This window comes from Venturia canescens, chromosome 7 (genome assembly GCF_019457755.1).
Source record: "Venturia canescens isolate UGA chromosome 7, ASM1945775v1, whole genome shotgun sequence".
NCBI lineage: Eukaryota > Metazoa > Arthropoda > Insecta > Hymenoptera > Ichneumonidae > Venturia > Venturia canescens.
Window position 1 is genome coordinate 18,737,590 of NC_057427.1, and position 9,383 is coordinate 18,746,972.

Consider the following 9,383-nt stretch of genomic DNA (forward strand, 5'->3'; position numbering starts at 1 on the left):
TAAAAATAACGCAGTTTTGAAATAAGTCAGCATTACTGTTCCAGAATATACGTTCTGGAGAAATTTGATAAAACCTTCGGACGAATAAGAATAAATTAGTCGTCCGGTCAGAATGAAAAATCTTGTGTCCAAGCATATACGGACGGATAAGCAGTCCTTAATCGACCGGTTACACAATTTAGAGCCGTTTAAAAAAGCCTTCGAACGAATAAGAATACATTAGTCGTCCGGTTAAAATGAAAAATCTTGTGTCCAAGCATATTCGGACGAATAAGCAGTCCTTAATCGTCCGATTACACAGTTTGAAGCCGTTTAAAAAAACCTTCGGACGAATAAGAATACATTAGTCGTCCGGTCAGAATCGAAAATCATGTATCTATAAGTACGTTTAATGGTTGATTTGGAGGCTACATGAATGGCAAACGTTACGCTCCTTGGCTGGGCTACTCCAGGAAGACCCACCTATTTACTTTTCAAGAATTTTTTTCTTCTATTTTTTCAATTTGAACAAAGAAAAAATAAAATTCTTGAAAAATAAATGGGTGGATCTCCCCGGCGCTTCGCGCCGGAGAGACGGAATTTTTAGGTCAAAATCCCCGGAATAGCCCAGCCAAGGAGCGCAACGTTTGCCATCCATGTAGCTAATAAATGATTATTTTGAGGACCGTCTTCAAAACCACCATTTGTCCTCAAAACAACCAGTATATACGAAAAAAAGTCCTCAAAACTACCATTACACGAATCTAAGCATATACGGACGAATAAGCAATCCTTAATCGTCCGGTTACACAGTTTGGAGCCGTTTAAAAAAGCCTTCGGACGAATAAGAATACATTAGTCGTCCGGTCAGAATGAAAAATCTTGTATCCAAGCATATACGGACGAATAAGCAGTCCTTAATCGTCCAGTTACACAGTTTGGAGCCGTTTAAAAAAGCCTTCGAACGAATAAGAATACATTAGTCGTCCGGTCAGAATGGAAAATCTTGTGTCCAAGCATATACGGACGAATAACCAGTCCTTAATCGTCCGGTTACACAGTTTGGAGCCGTTTGAAAAAGCCTTCGGACGAATAAGAATACATTAGTCGTCCGGTCAGAATGGAAAATCTTGTGTCCAAGCATATACGGACGAATAAGCAATCCTTAATCGTCCGGTTACACAGTTTGGAGCCGTTTAAAAAAACCTTCGGACGAATAAGAATACATTAGTCGTCCGGTCAGAATGGAAAATCTTGTGTCCAAGCATATACGGACGAATAAGCAGTCCTTAATCGTCCGGTTACACAGTTTGGGGCCGTTTGAAAAAGCCTTCGGACGAATAAGAATGCATTAGTCGTCCGGTCAGAATCGAAAATTTTTAAATGGCTGCAAACCATGTAACCGGACGATTAAGGATTGTTTATTCGTCCGTATATGCTTAAGTACGTTTAATGGTTGATTTGGAGGCTACATGGATGGCAAACCGCTTCGCACCGGGGAGACGGAATTTTTAGGTCAAAATCCCCGGAGTAGCCCAGCCAAGGAGCGCAACGTTTGCCATCCATGTAGCTAATAAATGATTGTTTTAAGGACCGTCTTCAAAACCACCATTTGTCCTCAAAACAACCAGTATATACGAAAAAAAGTCCTCAAAACTACCATTACACGAATCTAAGCATATACGAACGAATAAGCAGTCCTTAATCGTCCGGTTACACAATTTGGAGCCGTTTAAAAAAGCCTTCGGACGAATAAGAATACATTAGTCGTCCGGTCAGAATGAAAAGTCTTGTATCCAAGCATATACGGACGAATAAGCAGTCCTTAATCGTCCGGTTACACAGTTTGGAGCCGTTTGAAAAAGCCTTCGGACGAATAAGAATACATTAGTCATCCGGTCAGTATCAAAAATCATGTATCTAAGCATATACGGACGAATAAACAATCCTTAATCATCCGGTTACACGGTTTGCAGCCATTTAAAAAAGCCTTCGGACGAATAAGGATAAATTAGTCGTCCGATTAGAATGAAAAATCTTGTGTCCAAGCATATACGGACGAATAAGCAGTCCTTAATCGTCCGGTTACACAGTTTGGAGCCGTTTGAAAAAGCCTTCGGACGAATAAGAATACATTAGTCGTCCGGTCAGAATCGAAAATCATGTATCTATATAAGTACGTTTAATGGTTGATTTGGAGGCTACATGAATAGCAAACGTTGCGCTCCTTGGCTGGGCTACTCCAGGAAGACCCACCTATTTACTTTTCAAGAATTTTTTTCTTCTATTTTTTCAATTTGAACAAAGAAAACATAAAATTCTTGAAAAGTAAATGGGTGGGTCTCCCCGGCGCTTCGCGCCGGAGAGACGAAATTTTTAGGTCAAAATCCCCGGAGTAGCCCAGCCAAGGAGCGCAACGTTTGCCATCCATGTAGCTAATAAATGATTGTTTTGAGGACCGTCTTCAAAACCACCATTTGTCCTCAAAACAACCAGTATATACGAAAAAAAGTCCTCAAAACTACCATTACACGAATCTAAGCATATACGGACGAATAAGCAATCCTTAATCGTCCGGTTACACAGTTTGGAGCCGTTTAAAAAAGCCTTCGGACGAATAAGAATACATTAGTCGTCCGGTCAGTATCAAAAATCATGTATCTAAGCATATACGGACGAATAAGCAGTCCTTAATCGCCCGATTACACGGTTTAGAGCCGTTTGAAAAAGCCTTCGAACGAATAAAAATACATTAATCGTCCGGTTAGAATGAAAAATCTTGTGTCCAAGCATATACGGACAAATAAACAATCCTTAATCGTCCGATTACACGGTTTGGAGCCGATTGAAAAAGCCTTCGGACGAATAAGGATAAATTAGTCATCCGATCAGAATGAAAAATCTTGTGTCCAAGCATATACGGACAAATAAACAATCCTTAATCGTCCGATTACACGGTTTGGAGCCGATTGAAAAAGCCTTCGGACGAATAAGGATAAATTAGTCATCCGATCAGAATGAAAAATCTTGTATCCAAGCATATAAGGACGAATAAGCAGTCCTTAATCGTCCGGTTACACAATTTGATGCCGTTTGAAAAAGCCTTCGGACGAATAAGAATACATTAGTCGTCCGATCAGAATCGAAAATCATGTATCTAAGCATATACGGACGAATAAACAATTCTTAATCGTCCGGTTACACGGTTTGCAGCCATTTAAAAAAGCCTTCGGACGAATAAGAATACATTAGTCGTCCGATCACAAAGGAAAATCATGTATCCAAGCATATACGGATGAATAAGCAGTCCTTAATCGTCCGCTTATACGGTTTAAAGCCGTTTGAAAAAACCTGATCAGAATCGAAGAACACAAATTAATACATATTATTTCTTTTTCAAACCATTTGTAAATACAAAATTTCCTAAAACAAACAAATTATGGAATAGGGTAATTCTTAATCACATACAAATTTTTGAAAAATCATAAAGTTTAAATTTATTTGAGATCATCAACTTAAGAATACTTTATCACATGTTTTTTGACAAAACCCATCCTTAATTTTAGAAATAAAGCTGTAACTTAAGCTATTACATTTCTATCGATTGAAAATAGAAAACAAACTGCTTTTTAATAAAACGAAGTAAATTGAACTTCTATTAGCATTGAGGACATTTCCAAATTTTTTTTGTCGGCGGTTTTTTCAACGAAACACATGTCAAGTGATACCATGACATACAATAGTCACAGCGTACAGAAAATTTTTGATTCGATGAAAAAGATCCATCATCAACAGTGGAATCTAAATCACGAGTGCACATAGCGCATAAAAAAACATCATTTTCTTTTTTATAAGTGATAATGTGTTCGACAACTTTCCATGCATCAGAAGAAAAGTATCTTTTAATTGATTCAATATTGACATCTGCGTCAGCAACTGCATCAAGAACCTCGTTCGGTCTCGTCTGGACCTTTTGCTCCTCGATAACTACACCATGCTCTATAGCAGAGAATGCAGTTTCCTCATCCACCAAACATTTTAAAAGAAAAAAAGCTCGATCTTTGAGACGCATATTGAAAAACGCACATTTTCGCAATTGAGCTCGCACGCGACGTTTTTTGGGAAGCCCAATAATAGTTTTTAATGATCCTCTTGGACGTCCTCTGCGTTTCAAAGCACAAGGTACCTCTATATTGTTCAGATCAACGTTTGACTCCGAGCGAATCGTATCGGCTTCTTCCAAACATGAGTCTTCGTTTTTTCCTTCATCGTTCTCGCCACAATCGATACTTCGCTTTACTGCATTCCGATTCACGTTTTTTCCTTCATCAACCTCACCGCAATCGATGCTTCGCTTTACTGCATTTTGATTTACATCAATTTCCTCAAAAGGTAAACTCTCGCTCATAGTTACGTCAAAAACTTCGTCAAAGTGAGAATCATGTCGGAAACCCGACGATATTGGTGTACTTGTAACGATCGTCGGAAGTACGATATTTGAACTACTCGTAACAATTGTCGAAAGTGTGGTATTTGAACTACTCGTAACGATTGTCGAAAATGTAACATTTGGACAACTCGAAACGATAGTCGGAAGTGTGACATTTGAACAACTCGAAACAATTGTCGGAACTGGTGAAACATCGACTTCGCAATTTTCGACCCAAGCTTTTCTTATCTTATTCAACAATCCAAGTCGCCGAAAAAATAAATCGCCAGACACTTCGCAGCCCAGATTATTGAGGTCATTCGTTATAACTCGAATCATTCGGAAACGCTGATTTTCTGTAGAGACGTGACGTTTTGGAGGTTTCGAGGAAACAACTGCACCGGAAATAACTTCATCGTCCATCCTCTCGTTTTGAAAAACTCGTTGCGTGTGGAAGTAATACTGCTGAGTCCATCGACGAGCGCAGATATTAGCATCAAAAAGATCGCAGCCTAATTGTTTTCTAACAATAAAAATGTGGCTAAAAACAAAAAACACAAAAATAACGAACAATTTCTGAAATAAATGAAGAAGTCCCAAAGATCGATTATAGTTAAATATCAACCGGCACGGCAACATCATGGACGCAAACGATGGACAATCGCAGGAATTTTCAGAAGCAACAACGGTCGAAGCACCCAATCGAAATTCAAAGTGATCATCATCCTGTTCAGTAAAAATATTCTTCTCACGTCTGAAACTCTCCAATTCCTTGCTAACGAATTTGAATGCGCGTCGCGTAAGATAACGACAATAAAGCCACTCTGTAGTGTCTTTTTCATACGGTATCACCAACATTTTCTGATAATTATACGCAGCCTTGGAATCGCGTTCCGAATCTAAGCACGTGATAAGAATGAATAAGCTTTCGATGAACTCCTCTAACGTGCTGTATAGTTTGACAACGCTTTTAACTTTAGCGTTTAATGATTCGATTCGATTGTTTGTTGTATTCAAGAATGTACTTTGCATAAAATCGTTGCTCAACGTCCACTCGTTGCGAATCGGGTGCCAATTTTTGTTGAAGTAGTTTACGATTGCCAATGGCAACTTTTCAACTTCTTTGTAGTAACGCATATACTCTGATTCAGTCGCAGAGTATAGCATTTTCTGAAAAAGTCCTTTTGCCGCATCTCGTTGCTCTGGTGTGATAGGCAACTTTTCGCAGCTCACCTCTCTGTTAAAAGTTCTCAGAGAATGAAATGTACATATCAAAACATTGGCATTTTTGAATTCTTCTTTGATGATTCTTCTTTCAAGCAAATCCTTATCCGCCATGATGCACCTAGTCTTTGACCAAGAGGGATGGATTTTTTTGAACGCTTGAAGAAACCAAGTCATACTTTCCGCGTCTTCGTTAACAAGGATGCAAACAGCAACGATTTCGGTGTTCCCTTCAGAATCTTCTACTACCATCAGATAAACAGGAGCCCGTATATTAAGAAGCTTAAATGTTCCATCGATACCCACAAATTCGAAATATGCAGCCATTGATTGTTTCATATGAGGTGTTGCGAAAAGAAGACCCTTCATTTCTTTATCTTCTTCAAATATGTGGCATTCAGCTCCTAGAAAAAATATCAAAATATTGACACATAAATACTTCTCAACATAAATGCGTTAAATAATAGTTCACTATCAATCATAAAAATCAATTATGATTATACATACCGTATTCTTTTTCAAGTTTTTCAACTGTGTTTTTCAAATTATTTTGGCCTCCTTTTCGCGAGATAAGATTGGACAAATCTTTGAGCAAAATTTTCTTATCAAAATCATAGCCACATTTTTGCTTGACCATTTTTTTATCTGCACGAATATCCAACAACTCTTTAACTTGAGTCTTTTCATCTGTTGTCATAGCTCGAACTTGCGGCAAAAAATCGTACAATTTCTAGAAAAAAAATAAAAATGTCTTTTTTAAAAATGTAAAATTCGTATAAATTTAAGCTAACAGTTTCCTGAATTTTCATATGCATAAAAAAAAAATTTACAAAACGAACTTTCAATAATCTTAAATTTAAATCGTTAGTTCTACATTATTCATTAAATACTCATTAAATATTCGTTATCGCGGCACCAACTGTAATCGGCTTGTAAATTTTTTTATAACTTCTATATGACCTAAATGTGTGCGGAATCTTTGGGTGAGTTTGGAGCACCTTCGGTGTGTGTGCGGAATCTTTATATGGGTTTAGAGTGTTATCGCTGGTGCCGCGATATCAAATATTTACCAAATACCCTATCTAGATTTAAATATTTCTACTCAAATAATAATTCCAAATTATTGTGCTAAAAAACCACATAAATTTAAAAAAACAAGTATTAAAACGCAATTTTGACTAATCAAAAAAAATACTAAGGATTAAAATAATAAAAAAAAAATAATAAACATAAGCATTAAAAACAATACAATTTTTTACTGAAATCGAAATTCACAACTTTATACAATACTTCGAAACAATTATCCATAATTAGGAATAATCCCACTTTTGAATATCATTTGCGAAATTTCAAACACTAGTCAAATTTGAGATCACATTTTGATTAATAATCATTTTTATATAAATAAAAAACCATTCTCTAAACAAATATTTCTGTTTTATATATACAACAAAACTACTCTCCTCAGCCGACTTTATTTTCGTATTTTTTAAACAATAACCTAAATGTAGAAATGTTACTTAAATATTATTTCTTTTTCATTTGCACAAATTTCTTGAAACAATTTAATAAAAAAAAACTAAAAAAGCGTATTCTTTGTAGAAAAATTCATTCAAATTCCTTACAAAGTTTTCAAGATTCAACTATTACCATATTTTAAAAAACAATATTTTAACCATTGCACTTGAAATTAAATTTTTTTCATAACTACACCATTTTATTGAGTCTCGGAAAATTCATATAAATCACAATAAGGTAATCTATCAGGTGTACGATCAATAGAAATTTTAATTCGAAAGATTCAATATTTCGAAACAAATTCCAATTACAGTGTGTTATATTTAAACCAGAAAACTTTCCTTTTTATCAAAATATCAAAAATATCCAAGGCGAATGTATGTTTGTCTCTCTAGTACTCACACAACTAATAAATCGCCTTAAAGTACTACATTGTCAATATGAAACATTTTTGAAAAATAACTTTGAAAACTCTCTAAATATACGTAGACTTTCAAAATAAATATTACGAACATACTAAAAAATCTCATACCTTCGCACAGATATGATTATGATTATTAATCATTTTATTTAGCACCAGCTTGTTTCCATCACGGTTGCAAATGAAAGAAATCATAGCCGGACATTCTTGTTGAAACGTCCTGAAATATTCAATAAGAATTGTACATATAAATTACAACCACAAAAAATAAAATCTGATACAAATAACTATCAAAACTTACGATGAAGATCGAATGCCTTTCGTCAACGATTTAAATGTTTTTCCTCCGTGAATACATCTGTACACCAATCGGTAGTACTTCAAATTAGCATTTAACGGTCGTGAAATACCCCTATTCTTGCACTGTTCAATAGTTGTGCTATCGCGTTTATAATAAACACAATAAACTTTTTTCCCAAAAGCTGCGACTGATTCTTCAAGTTGAGTAATAGAATCAAACTCCACTCCGACCGTCAACGGAATGACAGATTGTGAATTTTTTTCCCTCGATGAATGAGAGTCCCCAACACAAACTGATGATTTTGATGATTTTTTCTTACTTGTCGATGGTCGCTCAATATCGCTGAGATTAGAACAAGACTCTTCGGACAGATCACAGCGATGATCAGAACTTGATGATGAAGCTAAATAATGAATATAATTCATATAAATATATATTCATTTTATATAACTTTATTATTTCAATTCAAATATTAAAAACAATAAAATGTACCGGACAGAAAAAGTTAACTATATCAAACTGCGGAAAGTCACCCTCACCTTCGACTCGGATAACAAGCCATAGTTGAATATAGTCTTTTTTCAATTTCCACAGAAACAACAAAAAGTTGAACTAATGCAAAGGTCCGGTGAAAAATAATATCTCGACTAAACTACGTTAAACATTCAAAAGTTCTACAGCACAACGATTGTGCAACACTAATTCAAAAAAAAAGAAAAAAAACCAAAAGTAGCTCGAAGAGAACTCGTTACAAATATAATTATTAAAAACTTACACATAACTGTAAATCATAAATCCTGAATAAATCCTGAATAAATCCTGTTCAACAAATGAGACACAATCTGTAACACGTGCAAAAATTTGAGGTTAGTAAAGTCATGCAAGCAGAAAAAAAGAAAAAATATAAATTTTATTGAAATTTTTATACATAAAATTGAGAAAAAACTTACCTGGCAAAATAATGAACTAATTCTGAATTGAGTATTACTTTTTAATTTATTAATCACTCGAACAATTTTTTTTACAAACACCGGCGACAATCAACAATGCCTTTTTGCGCGCAAATCGTACAAATGTAACGACGCAGTCATACGCAATGCGCATGTGTGAAAACAATTCGACAAACACAACGCCGCCGACGCCCTGTGCCAAACATATGAAACATAAACATGCTTATCGATATATTTATATATAAATGACAGTACGAATAACTAATCGTACGGTTAACAGTACGGCTAGCCACTCCGATACGAATAAATAGAACAAAAATACACGCAACTGTTAGAATGATATTAGAAACTTTAATTGAATAAATGTTTTCTAATTTATTTCTTGTGTCGTCATTATTTTTAAACATCCCTATATTTTGCTTGATATTCAGTTTGGCTCTGCCCTCTCCGATCCTTGTTTTCACCCGCTCAGTTTGCAGCGGATCGATTCTTATTATTAATTCGTTCCCTAATATGTGTTCTATGATTTTCTACTCCTTCATGATGATTGTGGTAACATGA

At 35.4% G+C, this 9,383-nt stretch overlaps 1 protein-coding gene across 3 annotated transcripts; it reads right to left on the reverse strand.

Annotated features, from left to right (window-relative positions):
* Positions 1-3,464: 3,464 nt before the first annotated feature.
* Positions 3,465-8,956, reverse strand: LOC122413473 (uncharacterized). 3 transcript variants are annotated; one of them, XM_043423848.1, is made up of 7 exons: positions 8,823-8,956; positions 8,648-8,714; positions 7,873-8,275; positions 7,683-7,791; positions 6,140-6,362; positions 5,034-6,036; positions 3,465-4,949 (listed from the first exon to the last, which is right to left on the reverse strand). In XM_043423848.1, exons 2-7 carry the CDS (start codon positions 8,649-8,651, stop codon positions 3,638-3,640), a joined length of 3,054 nt encoding a protein of 1,017 aa, XP_043279783.1. In that variant the 5' UTR covers positions 8,652-8,714; positions 8,823-8,956; the 3' UTR covers positions 3,465-3,637. The 3 variants fall into 3 exon arrangements, with proteins under 3 accessions (XP_043279783.1, XP_043279780.1, XP_043279782.1); XM_043423845.1 differs by having other exon boundaries at positions 3,465-6,036; XM_043423847.1 differs by lacking the exon at positions 8,823-8,956 and having other exon boundaries at positions 3,465-6,036; positions 8,648-8,815.
* Between the last annotated feature and the right edge of the window lie 427 nt (positions 8,957-9,383).

Bases quoted from the DNA above. Each gene is read 5' to 3' on its own strand.
- LOC122413473 (XM_043423845.1), bottom strand. The intron at 7,792-7,872 runs GTAAGTTTTGAT...TGAATATTTCAG, and splicing joins AAAGGCATTCGATCTTCATC to GACGTTTCAACAAGAATGTC. The intron at 6,037-6,139 runs GTATGTATAATC...TATTTTTTCTAG, and splicing joins AAAACTTGAAAAAGAATACG to GAGCTGAATGCCACATATTT.